This window comes from Pieris napi, chromosome 13 (assembly GCF_905475465.1).
Source record: "Pieris napi chromosome 13, ilPieNapi1.2, whole genome shotgun sequence".
Classification (NCBI taxonomy): Eukaryota; Metazoa; Arthropoda; class Insecta; order Lepidoptera; family Pieridae; genus Pieris; species Pieris napi.
This window is the reverse complement of record NC_062246.1, coordinates 1,019,641-1,044,992: the sequence shown is the minus strand read 5'-3', so window position 1 is coordinate 1,044,992 and position 25,352 is coordinate 1,019,641. Positions and strand designations below refer to the sequence as shown.

Below are 25,352 nucleotides of genomic sequence, written 5' to 3'. Positions count from 1 at the left end.
TAGTATCTTATGGACACTAAATTTAGAGGTATGAAATTATAATTATTTTGTGATTAAAATGTATTTGAAATGAAATAAACATTATATAAAAATAGTTTATTTTGTAAGAAATTTCAAAATTATACTCTACAAATTATTTACTTCTATACGATTTATTTAAAATTTCAAAATATTGCTATGAATTTTTATAGGACAGATATGTAAAATTTGTCACTAAAGATTTATCGCAGTATCGAGGTCTATTATCTATGCTCTATTGAGGCAGGTATGTAGACTGTATATTTAGGGGTTGAACCGCCCTTTTCTACAACAGCTTCAACTGTTGAAAATACATTAAACTTTTTCTTTACGACCAGGAATCTGAAAAAAATTACAATAAAATATCAAGGAATCAATTGACATTTAGAGCTATTACGCACTGTCGACTTGTCGCCGGCGACTCGGTCGCTGGCGACTGTGAGTTTCTACAGTTTAAATAGATGTCTACGCACTTGGTCGTCGGTCGCCCAAGCGACTGGGCGACTCGCCGCGTCGTGGCGACACACAAGCGACTGCCGGTCGCTGGCGACCAATAGGAGCACGGCTTCAAATGGAAGCATTCACACTGCGAGCAACTGTTGTAACGACCGGACGTATATATACGAATGTACTTGGAATACTGTCGCTCAGCTTGGTCTCCTGCCTAGTTGCCTATTTTTTGGTCGCCGAGACGACCGAGTCGCCGGCGACAAGTCGACAGTGCGTAATAGCTCTTAGTAATAACATGGCAACATTTAGTAAAGCGATCCCTTCTGGGCAAACAGGTTAAAGAAAAATTCTTCAAATGTTCGAATTCAAGTTTTATTATTAGTTTTACGGCTATACAAATTTTCTAATAATAGTTAGTTTAGGCAGTTGACAGTATGAAAAATATAGAGTTACTAGGTGGCCTGGCGAACATCGTCCCGCCTAACAGTCGATTCTTTATTTTTTTTAAATACTTATTCTGCTATTCGGGACACCGGTCTAGCTAAGATAAAAAAAAATAAAGTTGAAGACAACAAAGACATTTTGTCAAAAAATAAAAATTTACGTTCCCGGAACCCCTCCACTAACACTTGAACTTTATGATATGGTATTAAAGTTCAAATTGACTTTTAAGTATTATTACGAATATTATGTATGGGAATATAGAAAAGTGTTGTTTTTAGACTTTTTCACTCGATTTTTTTAATTTTTCTCTACGTAAGAACCATCCTCGCACTTCAAAGAATATTATAAAAAAAGAATTGGCCAAATCGGTCAAGCCGTTTTCATGTTATGCCGTGACAACGGAAAACGGGCTTCATTTTTATATATATAGATTGAGACTAATTTGTATAAAAATTGCATAATTTAGATTATATTAGATAGAAAACGGTCACAAATGACTTCGCCTAATTCTATTACGGTCTAAATTATTTCGTCGCAGACTGTTTTTGATTGAAATATATATATTTCTGTAATTTATTAATGATAAATTAACAAGTAAAAAGTGACGCTTGTTTACGTGTTCACTTATGCGACGCCATCTTGTTTACAGAAGCGTTTTAGAGGGTTCTTGAAATTATATTTGATTTGGATTTTTAAACCCTATACTAAAATGATTTAAAAGTAGCAATTTGTGTAGATTCTATAATCATTAATAAATAATCTGAAACGGTTTCTAAATCTTATAACGTTCGTATGATTAAAAAAATAAACAACTTGTCTTTAAAGATTATTATTAAGAAAAACATCTGAGTCCGAGTCGATGCATTTTTCTCTCGGTCCGTGCAACACTTTAGCAAGGGTAAAAATAAACTAACTAACTTCATTTAAACAAAAATAAATACAATTTAGTATGCATTAAGCCACTTTCGCTAATTCGGTTCTGAAGAGGACTCCATAATATGATTTTTCATTATAATTTTGTTGATATATTATATGAAAATTGTCTTCAACTATTTCCCTCAAGTAACATTTATTTGTAAAGATAAATTTTGGACTAGAAATTTAGCCAATTTGGGCACATGGCGAACGTTTAATTTTCGTAAGTGTATGTACATTTGTCCACAATTTTTCAGAAACTTAAAGAAGACAGTCCAAGATTCATCAAATTCGGTTCAGTAGTTTTTGAGATATGGGTGAGAGATGTGACATTTTATAGGTACTTATTATGTGCTTTTATTATTACTAAAATCTTAACCTATCAGCATCCACTCCATAACTTCTAGAAACGAGACCAGCTTTCCTCGCACAGAGATGTAACGCACTCCTTTCTTCAGAGCTAAACTCATTGCTGAAAACCAGGTCCACATCGAGCTGTTCTGATGCTGCGAACCTCTTCATCATATCCATACCCTTTCGTCGTAATTGGTGTATATCGGAGCTGATACTGCCAAGGCCTGCGCGGTTCACCTGAAATTTAAATTAAATATTTTAGAAATATAAAATTTGTTTTAATATAGAATGAACACATTGCCAGAAATCATTTTTTCAATTGCAATGGTAATATTAGAACATTAATTAGAATATTTATTTAAAAAAAAATTAAGATGAAATACAAAATCAAATAAAAGCGGTAATTATATTTATATGTATAATTTATAAAGGGCTAAAGATTTCTGAATCTGTTACATGATAATTTGTAAATCTAATAAGCAAGTAAGTGATCAGCCTCCTGTGCCTGACACAAGCCATCGACTTTTTGTGTCTTAGTCAGGCCGCTTTCCTTACGATGTTTTCCTTTTCCATTCGAGCGAAAAATTCCCACATAGAAAGAAAGTACATTGGTGCACAGCCGGTGATCGAACCTACGACCTCACCATAAATTCTATTTTCACATACAAAACAAGAAAAAAAATTATTATTAAAAAGTAAGGTCTATCCTTATTCATCAAAAATAAATCAATACACGTTCATCCAGATTGGTTAAATGAATATTTCATACCATTTGTAAGGTAGGTTTGATGGGTTCTGCAATCCCTTGTGCGTCGGCGCCTAAACCGCCCCCCTTCCAACCCATTAGCTTCATCATTCTAAAAATCAATTAATAATACGATTTAGATCTCTTCAAATTGGTAATGGTCTAAGATCCCGCTGCAGGATTGGTGTGCTCATCGACTATTTGTTTAAAACCAAATTTTTATGTTTATTTATAATTAAGAGAATATATATTTACTAGGGTGCCTATCAAAATTTGGCCGCCATTATTTTTAATTAAATTATTTTTAATTGATTTTTGGTAAAAAATTTCGTTCCTTTATTTTTTAAATAAAATAACGTCTACATCACGGTAATTAATATGAAGATTCTAAAAAATCACGGGTGCCGTTGCGCACCTGGCCGCACCTCTTTGCAGCCAGGTGTAAACAGGTATGATTTCGATAAATTTATACGTTTATAACCTATTTTTATTAATTATATGTCAAATTGAAGCTATTTTTTTTCTATTAATTATCATATAAAGTTGCTTAATTAAATCTGGCCGCAAATAAGGGCTACTGGCTGTTAAAGATAATAAATATTTAAGGTAGAGTGAAAGAGAGTTAGCGCGTAACATCATTTGTCAGACGAGGACAGCGATTGTCGGCTGTGCGACGCTTTTAAGCCATTGCGCATGCGTCCAACGTTAGTGTTCTCAACCACCGGGGAGTGTGAGACGACTTCTAATAAATACTCCAAAAAATATGTAATTTTTTTCAAAATGACCAATTTAAAAATTGCAACAAAAAATTAATATTGATTTGATATATCGACGGTCTAGTTAGCAATTTGTCTCAAGGCTGATTTACACAGGGTCAGTAGACAAGTCAGTCGTAGCGCCAATGTCGGCGCCGCGACTGACTTTAACTGTTTACATGAAGTAAGTAGTAGTGGTGCGTTTCTCACGATGAGCACACGTGTGTGAAGTCAGTGGGAAAAATGAATTCGCGAAAACAACTGAAACGACGATTTAATTATTTGTTGAAAAATTTATAAATTTTGCTGTTGAATGAGTTAATAGAAATGGTAGAAAATGAGATAACTAAAAATAAACGACAATGGGTAAGAAAATGGAGCAAATGTTGCTGAAGCAATTGCGATTTGAAGATCCTGCGGAGTACAAACTGGCCATATAATTGCACCAATTTTAAGGTTTCGTCTTCGCTAAGCTTCATTTTTATCGCCAGCGAAAAAAACGTGGTCACTCTACAACGCAGCGGCAGTGACTAACCACGCACTGACTTGTCTGTTTACACGGGGTTTATTTAGCTGGCGCGGGGGTGCGCGGGTGGCGGGGGGCGCCAACTGACTTTAAAATATTCGGACACGAATATTTAAGTCAGCGCTGACTTTAAGCCACTGTACTGACTTCAAATCAGTTTACACAGGGTTTTTTCGGGTCAGCACTGAGATGCCTCGAATTTCTAGTCAGTTACTGACCCTGTGTAAATCAGCTCTTACTCCTTATTTTTTAGAGGGTGATTTTTTTAACATTTTGATGAAGCAATAATCCAATTACAAATTATTTGAATGATTCAAACTTAAATATTATATCTCTATTAGATATTAATGATATTAAATGGTTTTTTAAAATGATAATAAATTTTGAAGTCATTGTTTTTTTCGTACAAATAAAAGATTCTCTAAAATGGAGTTAGATAATTTGCTAATTAGAACGTCGATATTTAATATTAATTTAAAAAATAAAAAAATAAAACCAAGATGACTTAAGTAAAAGAAAATTTTATTGCGAAAGTATTATTTAAAGATTTTATTAGATTTTATTCAAGTAATTAATTGTCTATTACATATTAATTAAACATTTAAGCAAATTAAAAAATTAATCTTATAACTCTTATATTTCCGTAACTCTTATTTAAAAATCTGAATCATCGGAGCTATCACTTTCATCGCTACAAATATCAGAATCGTCGTTATCGGAAGCTTTGTTCGTAGATTCACATAGCACACTATTAACTTGCGTTGGAGTTGAGTCTCCCAGGAACCATGTTGGTTTTAAAAAACCATCTAGTACCAGCCAGCCATTACTTTCTGGGCTGAATTTGTTGCAATTTTTAAATTTGTCATTTTGCAAAAATTACATATTTTTTGGAGTATTTATTAGAAGTCGTCTCACACTCCCCGGTGGTTGAGAACACTAACGTTCGACGCATGCGCAATGGCTTAAAAGCGTCGCACAGCCGACAATCGCTGTCCTCGTCTGACAAATGATGTTACGCGCTAACTCTCTTTCACTCTACCTTAAATATTTATTATCTTTAACAGCCAGTAGCCCTTATTTGCGGCCAGATTTAATTAAGCAACTTTATATGATAATTAAAAGAAAAAAATTAGCTTCAATTTGACATATAATTAATAAAAATAGGTTATAAACGTATAAATTTATCGAAATCATACCTGTTTACACCTGGCTGCAAAGAGGTGCGGCCAGGTGCGCAATGGCACCCGTGATTTTTTAGAATCTTCATATTAATTACCGTGATGTAGACGTTATTTTATTTAAAAAATAAATGAACGAAATTTTTTACCAAAAATCTATTAAAAATAATGGCGGCCAAATTTTGATAGGCACCCATAGTCCATTGAAAAGTTACATTTGGGGTTGCGTTTTTTAGAGGACGCAATTTTATTTATGGAACATGTAGGGGGGGTCAATACAAGCTTAACTCCAAGTTTGTGGGGTTGGCGTGCTTGTCCCCCGGCCGCCATCTTGGATAAAGGGGTCCAAAAACCATGTTTTTGGCTATATCTCCTGAACTATCCATCGTACATAAAACTTGCAAAGACACATTTTGTAGCAAATCGCTGTGTCTACGATTATGTCCATGTAACTTTTTATCATAAATCAGAGTGCGTACACAGGTAGCTGTGTTTCAGTGACATTTATTGCCCGACGACTCAGTTTAAAATGCGTCGACCATAATATTATAAAGGATATGATTCTGTCACCATTAGCCTACATTATCCCTGATGAACATAGAATATTTTTTAATCATTAATTGATCATGAGGTTTCTGTCAAACAATTCAAGGGATAAGTTATAGAAACTTACTTGGTAGCAACACTGCTTTCAATAGGAGTGCCAAATTCATACTGTTTCTTTCCGGAAACTTCACTCATCGATATCTGTCGATCCTCGTGAGCTATCCACTGCTCTTTTACAAACAAAATTATTGCTTCTTGACATAGTTTCTTAAAACAAAAAAAACATTATTTAATACTTTCTACTTTTCTTCTGATTTAGTCGTGTTAATTAAGTTGTAGCGCATTGCCATAATATAGCCTTTAGCCTTCCTCAATAAATAAACTATCCAGCACAAATAATTTTCATTTCAAACACAAATTATTTATAATTAGTTTTTTTTATTTTTTTATTTATTTATTCTATACATGATTCTAAATACAAAGAAGTTGGCGTGGTGGAAACACAAACTGGACACAGTTAAACAGTTGAACACACTAATTGCAGCAGAACAATAATTAGGTTTACTTTATGAGTAAGGGTCTTAAAGCGATGTTTAAAAATATATGTTATTAAAAATACACTAAGTTCTGTCTAGAGAATAAAAGTCTTACATTGTACATACATTCCATGCAATTGTTTCAACATTTTTTCTGGCAATTGTCTTTACTGAGCTGGATGCTTGAGCCAAGAATTTACCATTTAATGTTACGGTCAATATATTATTTTCATATGTGGACTGTAATTGGAGATGGCTAGCAACACTGCTACCTAGAATTAATGAAAACATTATTTTACATAATTTAATAATTTAAAAAAGTATTCTTTCGTCACTTCAATTCCACATTGCTTAAAATTATATTTTAATTACTTTCAACCAATCTTAAATATACTTATACATTACACTGACCTTGTATATTACTCATTTTTGGTGCCCACGACCGTATGAGAAGTACAAATTTACCAAATGATGTCATAAACATATTTCTATTAAAACATCTGATGTCTAAACATCTTATTTTTGAGATTTCTTCTACATATGTATTGAAAAGAGCTGTCTTTAAATCCTCCTTAGGGACATCATTACTAACTTTTTCATCACTGACCTCTGTAGATTCCTTATCATTTTCATTTTCAATGATTTCTGATAATTCATTATCTGAATTGGCTATCTCATCAGTATTTGGTATATCTTCTAAGTTCTTAGATTCACCTTGTTTGACAAATTCTATTTTCTTTGATTTTGAACTTGGAGCATCTTTAACCACACCACCTTCTCTTTTGATGCCTCTTGCTCGATCTTCTGCAGCATCAGAGGCAGATACAAATGTCCTTTGTAGTTTTGTCTTTTTTTCTTTTCTATATTTAGTTGCTATCTGAAAAACAAAAGTTTTTTCTATGTTACCTAGCTTGACCAAAATTTATGTTAATCTTCTAAATTCAGGAAAAGGTAAATAGGTACTTGACGATAGCTTGCATTTACAATTATGTGAGTTTAAGCTATGGATATAATATGTTAAACAAAATTATTCTTAAGACTAAACTAAACAGAACCTTCAGGTATTGTTCAGTTTAGACTAGGGTTCCAACTGCAACAAATATAAAAACAAAATGTTCCATATAGCTTGTATTTAAAATACTCAATATTCAGCAATAGTATAATAAAACAATAGATGTAGTCTTATTTTTTACAAAAAAATTTAACAAGTTCAAACAGCCACAATACTATCTACTTGCTGAAGTGTTAGTAGTGAAATTAGGAACATTATTAAAACAGAAACGGAAAAAAATTCAGGAGTTAAGTTTATAAGCAAGTAAAACATACATCCTGTGATAACCGGGCAACTTCCTGCATGGTTTCTAGAGGGTATCTACATCCCATAAACTCAATATTGGCGAAAACTTGCGCCAAACAAACTAATCTCTCCTCGGGATAGTCATCTTTCCATCTTTTAATAAACGCTCGTCTTAAATTCCAATGCTCTTCGCTTTCATACTCTTCTCGATATTTATCAACATCCCATGACACATCAACCGACATTATTATGTAAATTTAAAGTAGTTATATTTTTAGGAAAAAAAATTATTTATTTTGATTTCTAGTTTCTACCATTTCATGCTTAACGCTTCTAACCTCCTAGGCTCCTACCAATTCAACACAGATGTCAGTCGTCAGATAGTAGATATACATGCATAGTAAACAGTTTATTGTAAAAGAATGATAAATTATTATGAATAACAGATCGTGACCCTCGTTAAAAGAAACAATTTATATATATTTTTTCAAGTTTCAACTGACTTCAAACAAGTAAAAAACAGAACGACGACGGTCGACACTCGACTAGGTGGACGGTGGACCGTGGATATTTATTTTGGGTGATGGCCGATGGGTCTAATTTTCCCAGTTCCCACAGAATATGATGAATGCGTTATGATTATTAATTTTTTCAGAAAAAAGTAAAAACTCAACGTCAAAATCATATTAATTGAAACCACAAGTATAAACTATAAACGTTCGCGGATCCACGATCCAGAATCGGTTGTTTATTTTCGTCTTTCCCTTTAAAAAAATCGTTTTTTATAAGCTAGAAATATTTATTGTATTTTGATATACCGAAATACGAATTATTCAATCATATTGAGTATTAAATAATACTTTTACCCATAAATATTTAGATTAATACGTATTTTCAATAACTTCAATCTTCATTACTTTCTTTCTAAAGTACTTTTATTAGAAAATTTGGCTGCAAAAAGTTTCAGTCTTTTAAGGTTTGAATAAACGTTCAACAAAATTAGTTAAGCTATCATCATGCTCTTATGTTTAATTTTAACTTTTTTCAGATATAATGGATTCTACAAAAAAATCTAGGTAAGTCATAAGCGTTAATTTTCCACTGATCAGATAAATATACTATACTACGTACTATTTGAGACTGATTGCAAGTTCTTTGTTAATACCTATAATGTTTTCAGTAACTTAAACAATATTTTATTAAGATTTAGTAAATTTAACATGACTTCAATACCTATACAAATAATAAATTTAATAAGCTTCCATTTCCTTGTGAATCCTGATTACAGGATGAATTATAAAAATAAGATTGACTTGTTATTGAGTTTCGTGTAAGATACAGCCTGCACTTTTTAGAGTAAAAAATATAAAAACACTTCTGCTCATCTAACAAGTACTATTTAGAAGAACAACTATTGGCTTAGTAATTAACTGTTAAGATGTTAATAATTATAAATAAAATAATATTTTTTCTGTGATTTTATTGGTAGTTCTACAAAACTGTTGGAGGAGGACATACCCACTGATTTTAAAGTACTATGGCTGAACACAACATTGAAATTTGTAAAAAATGATAAACTATCACTATTTAAATATCCAGAAATGCCTGCTAACAGGATAAAATTTCTTAAAGTTATGATAACAACATCAAATACAAATGGATTGTTTTCTCCACTTAGGGAAGCATTGAAAATAATGAGCTTAAAGTATGATTTTCGAATGTATGTTGAACGTACAGGGTCTGAGCAAGGGTAAGTTACTTATTAAGAATGATAGTAAAAAAATAATATGTAGTTAGGTAGTAGAAATTATATGTGGGCTATATAAAAGTCAAATTGTTTAATTAATGATTTTTCTTATTGGAAAAGTGTGTTCAATGCAATATTTGTTTTAAATAATTATAACTCAGAGTTACTAAGACTTGAAAAAATATTATATCTATTTTTGGTAACTTTCAAGTTTAAACTACTAAACATCTTGCTGAAAGTTTGGTACTGTAAGCATATTATTGTATTTCTTTTTCTAGCTTTAAATAAATATTTGATTTGTGCCAAAACAGGTGTAGCTAACTATGTGGATTTATTGATAATAAATAAGTGTAAAAGATATAAAGCGTTATGAGATATTAGATTAGGTGGTTTTGTGTCTTGATAACCCATTTATCCATAATATTCCATAAGTCCTAGGTTTGGTTCCCGGCAGAACAAAATTTGGGTTTCAAAGCACAGAAGATCTTGTCAACACACATTATTTAATTATTATATATTACAGTAGGATAATATATGAAGCATTCTTCGACGAGATTCTTAGATGAAGAACACATTTCAAAGAGATTTAAATATAATATAGATTATATAGGAAATTCAGTGACCAATTCAAACAGAATTTAAGTAAAAACTTATTCAACTATAGTAAAATAATCTTGTTTCTAAATAATAACTATTATTACATTATGCATTCTCATATAATATTCAATACTTGATGAAATAGTTTGCTGTATGAATTACTAAACATTTGTGATTTTGTTTGCAGACATTTGTTTTTGGAGAAAATACCAAAGAAAGAAGTTGTTTACGATGATGGGTAAGAAATTAATTATCTTATTTATTGCCTAGTATTTAAGATTGAACTTGACATCACTACTGCTATTAGAGGTACCCATGTTTGAATGTCACCTGATGGTGTAAAAAGCTTGACTAAGCTCCATAGGAAACGAAGGTGCTGACTTCCGACTTAAGCGGAGGATCATCAAGCAGTCTTACCATAGACTGGCTCAGTGGCTGAGATCGAGAATTTGTGCAGTGATTGTAGAAGTAGATTGTGTGTACACTACAATTTGACATAAAATTTTAATTCAAGGCACGTACGCCACCTTTCTAACCCACTTTCCAGAGAGAGCAAACCAGAATCATGCGCAATATCCAAAGGACAGAAGAAGAGGGAAAAAAAGAAAGGCAATAAAAAGAATTTTATGCAAATAGTTAGAGAACAAGTGGATTCGATATCGCCTTTATTTGTTAAGAATTCATTGAAATCGATTTCCGACTTTGTCGAAGATGAGGCACAGGCTAGTTTTCCGTTTGACAGCTTGTCGCGAGTCGAGGCGGTGTTTATATATAATTTTAATGGTAAATATTATTTTAAACTCTTGTACTAGTTCTCAGGTCCTTATAACTACATGTTACGCTTCTGATAGATGCTTTTTGGAAATTCCATCTCACAGCAACTTCTAAGGGAGCGTTCAAGTATTACGTCACGCAATTTTTAGAGATTATTGAAACCCCCCCCCCCCCCCCATGTAACGCGCCGTAACGTTTTTCTGTACCCAATAATAAAACGTTTCGTGACCACCCAGTGACTCTTTATACCTAAAAGTTACCATTATGTGGTGTAAAGTACTGGAAAGTCGAAAATAATATTAACAATAACGCGTAATTTAATCCCCGCCCCGCATCGTAACGTTTTATAAGAGAACTTGAACGCCAACATCTATTTAAACTCTTCTACCATATATATACTATCCTGCTCATTCGCGACTTTTGTAATCAATTAATTTCTTATTCTTTGTGTTGTTAATTCATGAACCGTGAGATAAGCTTTTGGTTCATTTTATTCATTTTTTGTATTACTTTAAATTGTAATTTTATAACTACATAACTTAAATTTGATTTTTTTCCTTTCTAGGGTTGCCTGGAATAGATCGCTTGTGATTCCTAATAATTGATGTTATTTGTTTTTTTTAATGTAACAAAGTGTAAATAAATAAATAATTGAGATTTCGGTAGAGTAGGCAAACATCGTGAGAAAATTGTCTTGATTTAGTTATGAAACCCAAATTGTATAATTAAGCGTATTATTTTGGTGTAACATAATAATAATTTTGTTCATTTTTAGGTATTTTAAAGCGAAAAGACGCAATGCAGGAACTATTCTCCCCAGTTTGTAATATGTTATGGAAGAAAATACATGATAGATTGCAAGATGCAACTCATTTTAAACTAGAAATTTCCAGCGTCAATGTTGATCCTGATACATGTAGGAGGTAAATATTACGCTCAATAATAATTCACTATTACTTAGAGCAGTGTGTGGGAAAAAAAAAACCGGCTTGCCTTGGACGCAAAAAGTTGACGGCGTGTCAGGCACAGGAGGCTGATCACCTACTTGCTTATTAGATTGACAATAATCATAAAACAGATACAGAAATCTGAGGTTTAGATAAATAGGTTGTAGCGCCACTGATTTATTTCTTAATGATATTAAGTAAACAATATTAAGCAACATTTGAGTGCATAATAAAGTTCTCAAGCTACAAATGTCTAGTAACTGGCCTTTATGTAGGATATAATGTATGTACAGAACAGAACAACGTTCAAATATTAGTAATGTCGGAAATTGGTCTTTTCCCACCCGGGTTTCGAACCCGAGACCACTTAGAACCATACTATTACTCACTTAAAGCAATAATAGTTTAAATATATTGTAATGTTGTACGTGAGTGGTTAATAAGGGAGAGTTCAAGTATTACGTAACGAATTTTGGGAGGGGGGGGGGGTCGCTTTGTAAAACGTTACGATGCGGGGCGGGGATTAAATAACGCGTTATTTTTAATATTTTTTTCGACTTACACCACATAATAGTAACTTAAGTGTCACTAGGTGGTCACGAAACGTTTTACTATACTTGGGTACTGAAAAACGTTACGGCGAGTTACATGGGGGGGGGGGGGGGGGGGTCAATAATCTCCAAAAATTGCGTTACGTAATACTTGAACGCTCCCTAAAGAGTAAATCTAAAATCCCGATGTCCCAGTAACCGTACAATAATGTAGCTGTTATTTCGATATTGGAGTATTATAGCTTTTTGATATTTCGGTTGGAGTTGGACCAGCGCTGTGGAACAATCTGCTCCTCAGCATGATGCTGAGCCAGGGCCAATTACAGCCACAGCACACACGCATTACATACTTGAAACGAACCGAATGGGAAAAGGGGAAATTTGAAACATTCTTTTAAATTGTTTTTGATATCTCTCATTTTATTTTTTTATTTGATTATTGTTATTTTGTCTGTAATAAATGTTATGTCTATGAGTTTATATTTAATTTATTTATCTATACTTCGTTACATTAAAATTCTCTAAATTCTAAATTTTCAGACAGATAACGTTGTTTAAAACACCAAAGTATAATAATAAGAAAACTGAAGAAATGTAAGTATCATTATTATTAATATATATGTTTTTTATATTTATTTAATTTGTTACTTAAATTATAATTGGAGTAAGTAATCCTTCAATTCGAATGATGGGCTACACAAATTCACTCTTACACACGCATTCACATACTTATACACACTTGTCACTTACCTATTCGACTTTGTTTAATTACATTTAACATTAAGACTACATTTTCTTAACAATATTTTTATAAATAGCTTATATTCCGTTTGTTTTAAACATGCACCACGGAAAAGCTAATCATAAAAACGGGTAATCTTGTCATAATTTTGTTTTGAGAAGTTTTTTATTACGAAAGACTTTATAATGAAGAAGAAAAAAGCATAACGGTACGTAGTTTATTACACTGTGTTAATTGAAGCTTTTGTCTTCTTCTGCCAAATTGTGGTCACGCTGTGTTAGAAAGAGATAGCTCACGATTGGTCACGTGACGCTTTCCATGCATTCGATTGAAGATGAGCGGGTCACCGCTTCCCTCCTATCATTCAATTTTCTTAAGTTTGTCTCAATTTTTTTATATTAAAAATTATTATATTACATGAGGGGTGAATTTTAGAAAGGCTAAGTTGGGACATGGTGCAAACAAAAACGCTGGGGTAACATTGCTCTTAACCATTGTTAAAACAGAGTTATGTCTGATTAAAAAAAAACAAAAAGTGTACTTATGTAAACGCGTTAGAAGTTATACTTCTTTGGCGTAAATTTTTTTTATCTTTCGCCTTATTCTACGTTTGTAGAAGAAACGACACTAACAATAGAAAAAAGGTGTTTAATACATTGGAAGTTTTATTATAACGCATTATCTAGTTAAATAAAATTTATTTAAATATCACAAGAAAACTAAAATGTTGACTGGCTAACTTCAGGGTGTCGGGTTTTTGTGACAGTGTGCGCGCATCGTAAAAAAATATTCTCATCATTTTTCCCTAACGCGTGAAAAGAAGTACATATAACTTCAAAAATCTTGTTTTTTAGTTTCACATATTGCGCTGTCAAATATGTCAAACATCATACAGAAATGGTTTGACAATTGACTATCTGCTACTATTAAAGGGAGAAAACAGGCTAAAAATTAATCAGATGTTAAGCGATACCGGCCGTGGATACTCACATTGCCAGAAGGCGTTGGCGGCCTTTAGACATTCAATTTAAATCTAAATCACGTCGAATACAAAACAATCTGATCATATGCATTCGCTATCTTATCTGTGGAATGTGTCCGAACATTTGGTATATCGGTGATAAAAATAATTATTAAAAAGTTATTTATTTATTCCACATCATTATTCTATCTTTACAGTTATTACTAATGCGATAGAACGACAGATTAATTATCTCCACATTAATTAACCTACATAAAACCACATTTATATACCTAAATCTTATAACTAATAATATAGGAAGCAACTTTTGTGAACTCAGCCAGTGTACAAACATATAGGTCTACCTCAACAGAAATTACAGTCGACTCTCGATAATTTGAAATTTTTTACTGGTCCCTTGAAAAATACTCGATAAATTGAATAAAATCAATGATAATTGGTCCCTTCGGTAATTTGAAGTTGAAAAAGTATTATCTTGCTCGCCAACATGCGATAATTTGAAATCCGGTCTTCTCTACTCTCTATAAATTGAAGCGTTTATCATGCACATACCTGTCGTTTGTTTACATAAATTTGTGACAACTGACGATTCTTTGCAGCTCTCACCACTATTGAAAAAAGATTACAGACATCTTTTCGAAATAAAAATTTGTGAATAATTGTTATAATAATTGTTCATTATTATAACAATTATTCACAAATTTTGCAGCAATCGTCACTTGTCAGTTATCACCCATACATAATAAGAATATAGAAATAATAAGTAACAAATTTTTATCAAATTCTTATTTCCTTCCGTCGTGGTTATTCAAACACTTGTTATTTGAACTCTTGATAATTTGAAATTTATCTCTGGTCCCTTGAGTTTCAAATTATCGCGAGTCGACTGTATATTTATTATATTATGTTATATGTATTGCACGGGTGAGTGGTGCTTCGCTAACCAAGTTGAACGGCGCGCGGTATATCCAAAAGTTGTTTCAATCCAAATCGTGAACTAAACAACTAATATTTAAAAATATATATTTATTTCAGAAATGAAAGTACAGACTCTGATGTTGAAAATGAGAGTCCTCCGAATATGGAGAGAGATGTATCCGATGTTAACAGGTTGAAATTATTGCAATCCATAGAAAATTGTGTAAAGAAGTAAGTATATAGACTATAGATATATATTATATATAATATTGAGTTTGTTTTGGAACCCGGACAGGTATTTATTACCTAAACGGGTTACCAAATCTTACACGTAATGCAATGAATAAATACATTTCATTTATTAAATATATATATTTTTGTCGCTAACACTGGAAAGTTGTTGAATGTCAAAAAGTGTCATAGCTGTAGAAAAAGTTGCATTATCTGTATTCGTTTCCCCGGAGTTGGTATCGACTAAAAGATGGAGGGTTTTGGCAGAAATGGCTCACGGTGTCCTCTATTTTCGCGGATTGTTTATCTAGAGTTTTTAATTTGGATATTATTGGATCCCAGGTGTTTGAAAATTTTAGGCCGTCTTCATACGTAACTTAAATCCGGCAAAAAATTGTTTTATTATCAAATGTGTGAGTGTATGTCAATAAAAGACAATACTAAGTTTTAATTATTAACATGAAAATTTTCAGAGACTCACCTCACCAATCAGCACATATAAATAGCGGTAATAGCGGTAATATGCTTTTAGCAAGTAAGAACTTACTTAACGAATCAACGAATAGCAGGGAATTAGAACTAAATAATACGAAACCAGTAACAAATACGAAAGAGTCAACAATAGATAAGAAATCAGCACCAAATAAAGAACCAGCAACAAATAAAGAACCAGCAACAAAAAAAGAACCAGCAACAAATAAAGAACCAGCAACAAATAAAGAACCAGCAACAAATAAAGAACCAGCAAAAAATAAAGAACCAGCAACAAAAAAAGAACCAGCAACAAATAAAGAACCAGCAACAAATAAAGAAATAGCAACAAATAGAAAACCGGCATTAACTAGTAATCCAGTTCTAGATAAAGAATCCGTGATTGATAATATTGATAGACAAATATCTAATTTAGAAATAAATTCAAATAAAGTACCGACCGTAGAAAAGACTGTTGTTGGAAGAAAGAGAAATAAAACTATACAAGTGCCGACTGTGTCTAGGTGAGTATTTACAAATTCAATTATAATTAACTGTTGTTGCTTTCCCCGGGGAACTTAGTGAAGCACTATTATTACGACTGTTTAAATGCTTTTGATGATGGGTATTATTATGTATTGTGTTATGTACTATGTATTAGGGGGCGTCCATAAATTACGTGAGGTGTTTTTTTAAATTTTCTGTACCTCCCTCCCCCTCTGGTGAGATGTCGTGAGATTTTATTCAACCCCCTCCCCCATCCCCCAATCTCACGTGAGATTTTTCAAAATGTCGGTTTCTTACGTAAACGCGTAAGAAGTTATCTTTTTGAGCTCGGAGAACTCAAAATAACACAGAATTCGTAATATTGAGCTCGAAGAGCTCAAAAACAAAATAAGTGAAATGCTGAGCGTTTAGGTATGGAGTTAGCGGGAAGTTGCAGAGATGGCCTTTAGGGTCAACCGTTTTCCTAAAAAAAATTTTTTCAATCAGAAAAAAAATTGCGTAATATTTGCCAAAACCCCCCCTCTCTCCAACGTAAGATTCAATGAGATTTGACTCGACCCCCTCCCCCCCCCTTAAACACCTCACGTAATTTATGGACGCCCCCTTATGTACTGTATTTTTTTTAGAATTTTATGAATTATTTGTTTCTTATTTGGTGAACACTTCAACACTAATTATTTTTCTTTTTACACGCTTTATATTAGCTTCACCTGTATGTATGTATGTAACCGACTCCTTCGGACTCGATTTTGACACACTTTTAACGGACAGATTTAATTCAAACTTTGCGCACCTGTCAAAGATTGATGACAATGCAATAATCCAAAAAAAAAATATGAAAAAATGAATATAGTTTAAAAAAACTAAAAAACACGCTTTTAAAGCACATCAAACTAAAAAGTGAAAAATAATTCCTAATGTAGGCTGAAATTGGTAATTAACAAAAAAATACTGGTATTATTGTGAAAAAGCGTGGGTTGCTCGATAGACGGCACAGAGCGCCGTTTAGTTTGATGTGCTTTAAAAGCGTGTTTTTTAGTTTTTTTAAACTATATTTATTACACATATACCTCACACATTGTGTATGTTTGAAAAGGAAATGCATACGTTATGTACTTTTACTTTGCTTGTTAGCAATAGGTGGGGGGGGGGGGGGGGGGGGTTGCAGTAAATCTGCTTACCTAATACTTGAACGGCCCCAAAGATGTTTTAGTTTAGATTGAAATTATAGCAGTGAAAAATTCGTAAAACCCAGCAAGCAAGAGGGAAGATCTCAAACATACCGAGATCTCGCCACATTGTAATTCTTAATCAATCATTGCATTGCCTACATTAGATAAGCTAAGACATTATTTTCAAGCATTCTACGTTTTGTGTCACGTGACTGACGTAAAAAATTTCTTTACAGCGCATTAAACGAAATGATGAACACATCAAGGCTGCCCCAGCCTAAGGTGAAATTAATTGAAGGTTTATCGAAACCTTTGGAGAGTGAAAAGGGTTTAAGGTGTGTTTTTCTAAATAGCTCTGCGATACTAAACTTATATTATAATATATAACGCTTTGATCTTTGATATAGCAGTGTTGGGTTTTTTTTTAGATATTAGAGTTCAGAAGGAACTCTAATAGACCACAAGCCCATGAACAAAAAATACCTGTGAAATGACCCAACGTGAATTACGTTTAGAAGGCTGTTACTATATCTGCAAATAACTCTGAGCACTACCGCTCCGCTGGAAATAAGTACGGCGTTTACGGATAAAGTATCTGTATATGTGTCCAAAAGGAATCACACAAATGCCGTACAGTAATAAATGACCTATATTGCTTCTGCAACTGTCGTCGAATTAAAAATTTGCACCGACTTCCGGTACCATCACTTTAGTAGGTACGGCACTAGGTTTTTCGACATTTATTTTTAATCATCTATACACTTATAACAAAGCCGTACATTAATAATTAGTCGAAATTCCCCCATTGTACCTGAGAAAGTCCATTCACTCACGTACTCACATGTACCGCTCAGAAATGACGGCATAGTGCTCAGAGCTATTTTCAGATATAGTAACAGCCTTCTAAACGTAATTCACGTTGGGTCATTTCACAGGTATTTTTTGTTCATGGGCTTGTGGTATGTAAGCCATAGAAAACAACTTTTATACCATTTATTGTCAAATATATATAATTTGCGTATTTTATTTTTCATAAATTTCAGATAGCTGATGTTTTGTTTAAATCAGTCATGTAACTAAATTTTAAAAATACAAATGAATCTTTAAAATACCAATGACTTATAGTTGTAATAATATCTCAGTTAACAATACTTCTGTAAGAAATAATTGAAATAATTTCAGAATGATGCGTTGTATGGGATGGGATGGCGGTGCTTTAGGGACGCGGGAGGGAGGGATCACCGAACCGATAATGCCGGCTTTGCATCTCGTGAGTTTTATATAGAATTATCTTTGAAAGCTTATTTTAAGGATAAAAAATGCATAGAAATGTATAAATCTAAGGGGCCATCCATAAAGTACGTCACACGTTAATGGGGAGGGAGGGTATCACCGAAGTGTGACATCGTGTGACAAGGGGCATGGGGGGGTCAATACTTTTGTGACGTCACATGTTAAAATTTTAAATACTAAAACCATTGATATACAAAAAACCCAAGATGCACAGTCTCGAATAAAAGTAACGCTCGAAAGTGTCCCGAAACACTATTTCTGTCTCTTTCTATAAGTTACAAGCATATATTATTGCAAAATCAACCTTACGCGAATTGTTTAAAGTTGTTATTACAACGATTATTTTTAAATACATACATAAATTTAAAAAATGTGTGACGTCACATCAAGAGGGGGGTTATAAAAATGTGACAACCTGTGACAAGGACGGGGGGAGGGGTTCAAAAGTCGTAAAATTCGTGTGACGTACTTTATGGATGGCCCCTAAGCTTGGTTTGTGAATGGTCCAGTGCGGCATATCTATGGGACTAAACTTCAAAATATATTCTTAAAGGGTGATCAGCCTATGAGTCGAGTGATTTCTGTATGTCAAAAATGTACTGGATTTTAATATTCTAAGCTAGGCGAGTTTCTGAATATCACCTGATATGCCGGTTTTATTATATTTATTCTTCAATGCGGTATATCTCCCCTATAATACGGAGATTTATCAAGTTATATTTCTGTAGTGGGAAATTTAAAATGATTTAATAATTAGACAATTACGTTATTGTAAAATGAAACTAAATAAATATTCACAAAATAAAATTCTCGCTCCTAGTTTTTGAATTGTTAAAAAAAATTCGTACTACTACAACGCAATTTCCTATAACGCCGGTACTACCGCGTTATAAGGGGGATTACTATACAGTAATGGCGTTCGGGTCTACCGCGTTATAGGAAATTGCGTAGTAGAAGTAATAGATGCAAACATCGAAACATCACTTTAGAATTAAAAAAATTTCAGACAGCCAAAGCTGGCCTCGGCCACGTCGGTACTAACAAAGTCGTGAAGGCCAAAAATAGCCAGGAATATCGCTTACACATCTTAGAAAATATACTAAATCTATTGAATAGTAGTTCAACGGAATTGGTGATTGACTTCTGTGACCAATTGAACAAAAAGGAGATAAATTACCTTGGTAATGTCGGTCGTGCACTGAAGAGCGGAAAACGTATCGGAGTCAGTAGTAAGAGTGAGGAAAAGCTGGATAAGAAAATTTCAGCTTTTTTGTCCTCGAAACGGGATTTGATGGTCGATATACAGGTTGTTAATAAGAGGTGAGGAAATTTTCGTTATTTATAGTCGGACTTTTAAAACTATAGTCGAAGCATTTTAAACTAAGTCGTCGGGCACTAAATGTCACTGATAGTAGGAATGTGCACGCAATGCAACTCGTTAGGGAGCGTTCAAGTATTACGACACGCAATTTTTGGAGAATATTGGACCCCCCCCACGTAACGCGCTGTAACGTTTTTCTGTACCCAAGTATTTTAAAACGTTTTGTGACCACCTAGTGACTCTTTATACCTAAAAATTACCATTATGTGGTGTAAAGTACTGGAGAGTCGGAAATAATATAAACAATAACGCGTAATTCAATCCCCGCCCCGTATAGTAACGTTTTACAAAAGGACCCCCTCCCCCCAAAATTAGTTACGTAATACTTGAACGCTCTCTTATCGACACGACTAAGGGTTGTTATTTTTCTATAAATATAAGATTTTTTTTTGGGCCAAATTACGATCTGTACAGTTTCTCTATGATTACGTCCGAAACAAAAATTATTCCTATTAATACTTCAGTAAATACATCTTACCAATCTCGTTATAGACCTGTAAGTAAAAATTGTTCTACGGGAGGTCGTTCAGCTCAACCCCTGCAGAGTTACTCTCTCTCACTTATTTTGCGTTTTTATTAAATTTTTCTAATTCTTATTAAAATTCGAAAAATCTACCTCCTGTATCTTTTTCATAGCGCTAGACATGCTATTTATGGTTGTTTATTGGGTGTATTGAAGATAATATCCTCCCGTGACTTTTTGGCCAACCTGTATATATAACAGGGGGCCAACGGACAGGAAGCTCATCTGATATGCCCAATGCCCATGGACATTGACATCGTCAGGAGGCTTGCAAGGTCTTTGTAGGCCTTTTAACAAATTGGTACTCTCTTGATATATTACACTACCACATGTAGTGTTGCCAGTAGTTAATTTAGCGCCTCTAAAGGTGTTCATTGTATTGGTCGATTTTGATATGATTTTATTTTTCAGACAAGTTAAATTAGAAAAGAAATCAATTTTAAACGTACACAACCAAACAAAACAAAAGCAAAGTGCTTTTGTATTAGAAAAACATCTTGAAAACACTAATAGTTTACCAAATGCTGGTAAAGAAAAAACTAATAAAACTGTTCGCGGAGAACCTGCATATCTATCAGATGAAGAGATACTTTCTCTGTTAGATCTGAAAGAGCAGGTGAAAATCTCAAAGAAATCTATGAATAAACTTAAGATACGATTGTTTATAATAAAATCGTTCTTAGACTTTTTCAAAAGTGACTCTGATAATGTGACCTTGAATTGTAAATTGTCGTCACCTATGAGGAAATACATACATGGATTGTGCTCAGCCATAAATAGCAGAACAGAACACAAATTTCGTTTTAGTATAGAGACGTTTGTTTGGTTGGATATCGTGCAGTATTTGAAGGGGAGAGACCTTTATCTCATGGTCCAAATGGATTCTAGGTATGTTTTGCTTGTCAATTGTCAAAAGTTGCATTTTGGCAATTGATTTATTTACAGTTTCGAATCTTTTTTTAACTTTGATTCAGAGTTAAGCCAAAGAAGTACTCCTTTGTCAAATCTGTCAAATGGTTGTTTGAATTTGACAGAGACTTCATTTATGATTCTTCAGTCTGTAGTGTTCACATTTAGCCCCTTATTCATAAGAAATAATCAGTCTACACCGATTTAAGTGAAGTACTCATCTCATTAAAAAGTTCAAAGAGTTAAAAGAGTAATTTGGTATAACAATTAGGGTTGCCACCCTTTTTGCAATTAAACACCATTAATTGGTAGCACAAGAAAAAAGTAAAGAACAATTTCATTTTTTTATGAAATAATTTTGAAATGTATTTTTATTAATTAACGAGCACTGAATGAGGCTAGTAGTGGCGAGTGGCAACATCGATTCAGCCCCAATCAATAAATTCCGTTTAACAAAAAAATATTTACGACTGAAGAAAGCACATCATGCGAAATAAAGTATTTTCGTGTACTTTAATGTTCTCATAAAGTATAGAGTACAATACTTATTATAAAGTGGCAACCCTTATAACAGTGCAATTATACCAATTTAGTTATTTTTACTAAGAGACCATGTTTATAGTAAACGTTGAATATCAAGAATCAAACTTAACATTAAATTCATTAATGCGATTTTAGGTCCTTTAGTTTGAATAAAATATCAAAAAGCAGTCCAAACTTCACGACTTATGAAAATCATGAAGAGTCCTCTGGAAGCAGTGACACCAGTTTCTCAAGTGTACAAAGTTCTAAAGATAGCGAGGAGCAAAAAAATCAACAAAGTGATGTTGAAAATATATTTTATTTTGGTAATAATATAAATAATGTGTCCAATAATATGTCTGAAAATTCTAAATTTAAAATAGATGACAACACAAACAGCTCGGTGATAAACGTGAGAATTATTCAACGAATCGGCAAACCGATGACAATTGACACGGTTAAGGAAATTCAAACTCGAATTTCGAACGCGATTGTCTCCCCGCCATTTCCAATGTTGAAGTGTCACGGTGTCAAAAGTGACAGTTTGATCTACAGTTGTTATGACAAAAACAGTTTCGAATTCTTAAAGGAGGTTTTAAAAGATTTTCAAATTGTCGAGTACGAGATCAGTAGCCTTTTCAAAATGGCGGCTACATTCAAATCTAACGCGTCGTTAGCAAAAGTGTTACACTGGTTACACTTATATCATAATTTGAATGTTAACAATTGGGATATATTAAGTACCTCAACAAATAGTAATTTAAGTTTTACGGTGTCTATGGATTTTGATTCTTTTCAGTACATTTGTATGAAAAAATTTACATTGCTTACGGGTGTTGACGAGTTAACATTTGAGATCATTATATAGTTCCTATTTGTGTTTAAACTAGTAACTAATAACGAATGGCTAATGTCGGCTTTTTAGCATATTTCTTGGGAAACAGATTTTTTTTTAAGAATTGGTATTGGTATATTTTGGGACTATTAAGCCTTTACAATGGCCAAGGGAATAGTTGCAGAGATACTTCAACTAAATATTTGTCTAACGCCCGGTTTCTATAACAGCTGTCAAATAGGATGAATTGAAAATCTACTTTTAATATAGAATAATAATTAAGCGTCATTTATTCCTTGAAACATTTACAAAATATAATACATTAATGATATATATATCTATATTTTTTTGTAATGTTTAATAAACGTTTGAAATAGGCCTCTTTCGAGAGTCGCGGTGTTTCATGCAGTATTGAGTAATGAAAATTATTACTTTTTTCAATCTCAAGAATTTCTTGAAGCAGTCTTTTGTAAGTCAGTCTTTCTCAATACCAAAAATACTTAGTTAAAATACGTATAAAGAAGACTAAAGACATTTTTGCAATATATCTTGGATTTAACGGGATAGAGATAACATATCTTCCGAATAGTATTCGCGTAGTAAAATATGAAATCAACGCGTTTGACATAAACTGATAATTGTATTGATGACAATACTTGACAGTTAATCGAAAATGAGCAATGTCAAAATCGTCATAGTCGTAGAATTGTGACGGATCTGACAAATAGTAAACTTTACAGGGCAGCCATTTCAAAATAATATAATCATGTTAGTTTTTGTCATAACTATTTTAATTCATATTCTGTTATTATGAAAATTGGCATACAAGCAAACAAAAGGGTTTGTTTTGAAACAAAATAAAAATAATAACATTAAATTACACAGTTTTCTCGAAAAGTCACGTTTCTATCAAATCCGTCACTTAACCGGCTGATTAATTTGAAATTTAAAACACATGGAATTTTTTAATGTAGCCGTAATATTAAGTCAATGTAGTATCCAAATATGATAAAAGTGGATTTTGGATTTTTTTCAAATCCGACATTGTTCTACGATCATGACGAAATAGTAGCTAGAGAGAGACCATTAGCTCTCCTATAGACAATAGTCTATAGTCTATACGTCAATGTCAGTTTCTGCCAGCTTCAACTCTTTGTTTATGGAGCTGTGCTCGCTCTCTATTATTATAACTATTTTATTTTACCTATAGCTAAGATTACTTGATATGTAATGGAAAATCAATCTAAGTTTCAGTTTTATATGCTTACGTTTAAATTGCTGAACTGATTGTGAAGGAATTCGTTATATATCTTTGTTAACCTTTAGCAAACAAAGTCGAGGGTTTATAAAGGTTTTTGATAAAAACGTAAAATTAGATTTAAATGCTCCCGGTTTATATTACGAACCATTTTTTACAAAGTTATTATCTTCTGTTAGAAGTAAGTTTTGTTTTTGTATTTATAAGAATAAATATTGAAGTTTCTTATGTCTTTTCATTTAGATAAGAGAATATGGTTCTATTTTTTTTCATAATCTTCCCTTTCACCCCCTTAGAACGAATCCTGTTTATTAAAAAATCATTATTAGAAAGCCCTTATGAGCTTCCCTTTGCAACTTCAAAACATTACTCCGCCGATAAGTATTTTAAATATTAATTTAAACGTCATTTCCTACTTAAGATGCTTATCTTTCCACGGCGATAGCAGCTGCAAATATTTTATCAAATTAATCGATGCATGATGGACTATAATGATATGGTTTTAATTGATGAAATAAAAATTGTTTTAAAACTAATTACAAGATAGTGTAATAATGAAAGTGAACCAATGGCGTTTTAAAGTCTACATTTTTATCGCGGGTGTTAATTATAACCTGATAAGCAATAATAATTGGGGTGCGAATTCCTTCCGAGGTCGTAGGTTCGAACGCCGGCTGTGCACCAATGGACTCAAGTACGGTGAAAGAAAACATCGTGAGGAAACGTGCAATGAAATTCATTATTAACGGCCAGCTCCTGAGATATCTTGAGGGCTGACTGAGGACGCACAGGCTCTCAGCCTATGGGCTCCCCGAGAAATAATGCAATTGGATTTCCACCTTTCTCGCTGATATATTATTTATAATATATATTCATACAATATATTTGTTCCCACTGAAGTATTTACGAACCAATTTTGACTTAGGCGTCCTTGCGCACCCTCTGGCAATGTTAAGCTGCGTATAAATTAAGCGCGGCAGCCGCGCGAGCCAATGTTCGACCAGAGTTGACCTTCATTTGCCGCGCGAGCCAATATGTAGATATAAATTTAGTTGGACGTGACTGCCGCGCGCGGCAGGCGATCCATCACGAACAGACCGCGGCGGATAGTCAGACCAGTTGACTCTTGTAAACTGCGAGTATGGACGCGCGTGGTCGGGCGGCTGCCGCTTCCACTGTGATTCACCATCTTATTTGTAAAAAAAATAAAAGAAAAATAAATATTTAT

The 25,352-nt window shown here is 33.1% G+C and overlaps 2 protein-coding genes across 5 annotated transcripts; one reads left to right on the top strand and one right to left on the bottom strand.

The window, feature by feature from the left end:
* Positions 1-81: 81 nt before the first annotated feature.
* LOC125055001 lies at positions 82-8,102 on the bottom strand. Its single transcript, XM_047657185.1, has 7 exons — positions 7,794-8,102; positions 6,879-7,344; positions 6,594-6,739; positions 6,059-6,198; positions 2,951-3,038; positions 2,207-2,418; positions 82-360 (listed from the first exon to the last, which is right to left on the bottom strand). Exons 1-7 carry the CDS (start codon positions 8,007-8,009, stop codon positions 243-245), a joined length of 1,386 nt encoding a protein of 461 aa, XP_047513141.1. The 5' UTR covers positions 8,010-8,102; the 3' UTR covers positions 82-242.
* An 85-nt stretch (positions 8,103-8,187) lies between these two features.
* On the top strand, positions 8,188-23,533 carry LOC125055000. Of its 4 annotated transcripts, none has more exons than XM_047657181.1 (14): positions 8,188-8,313; positions 8,813-8,840; positions 9,254-9,514; positions 10,296-10,346; positions 10,656-10,891; positions 11,658-11,805; positions 12,921-12,974; positions 15,140-15,253; positions 15,727-16,248; positions 17,640-17,738; positions 18,586-18,673; positions 19,703-20,016; positions 21,012-21,488; positions 22,188-23,533. In XM_047657181.1, the coding sequence occupies exons 2-14, from the start codon at positions 8,818-8,820 to the stop codon at positions 22,897-22,899; spliced, it is 3,099 nt and encodes a 1,032-aa protein (XP_047513137.1). In that variant the 5' UTR covers positions 8,188-8,313; positions 8,813-8,817; the 3' UTR covers positions 22,900-23,533. The 4 variants fall into 4 exon arrangements, with proteins under 4 accessions (XP_047513137.1, XP_047513139.1, XP_047513136.1 ...); XM_047657180.1 differs by lacking the exon at positions 8,188-8,313 and adding an exon at positions 8,468-8,740; XM_047657183.1 differs by lacking the exons at positions 8,188-8,313; positions 12,921-12,974 and adding an exon at positions 8,467-8,740.
* The last annotated feature ends 1,819 nt before the right edge of the window (positions 23,534-25,352 follow it).

Bases quoted from the DNA above. Each gene is read 5' to 3' on its own strand.
- LOC125055001 (XM_047657185.1), bottom strand. From the start codon at position 8,009: ATGTCGGTTGATGTGTCATGGGATGTTGATAAATATCGAGAAGAGTAT. The intron at 7,345-7,793 runs GTATGTTTTACT...TTTGTTTTTCAG, and splicing joins TTGCCCGGTTATCACAGGAT to ATAGCAACTAAATATAGAAA. The intron at 3,039-6,058 runs GTAAGTTTCTAT...ATTGATTTTTAG, and splicing joins GAAAGCAGTGTTGCTACCAA to AATGATGAAGCTAATGGGTT.
- LOC125055000 (XM_047657181.1), top strand. From the start codon at position 8,818: ATGGATTCTACAAAAAAATCTAG. The intron at 11,806-12,920 runs GTAAATATTACG...CTAAATTTTCAG, and splicing joins GATCCTGATACATGTAGGAG to ACAGATAACGTTGTTTAAAA. The intron at 18,674-19,702 runs GTGAGTTTTATA...AAAAAATTTCAG, and splicing joins TAATGCCGGCTTTGCATCTC to ACAGCCAAAGCTGGCCTCGG.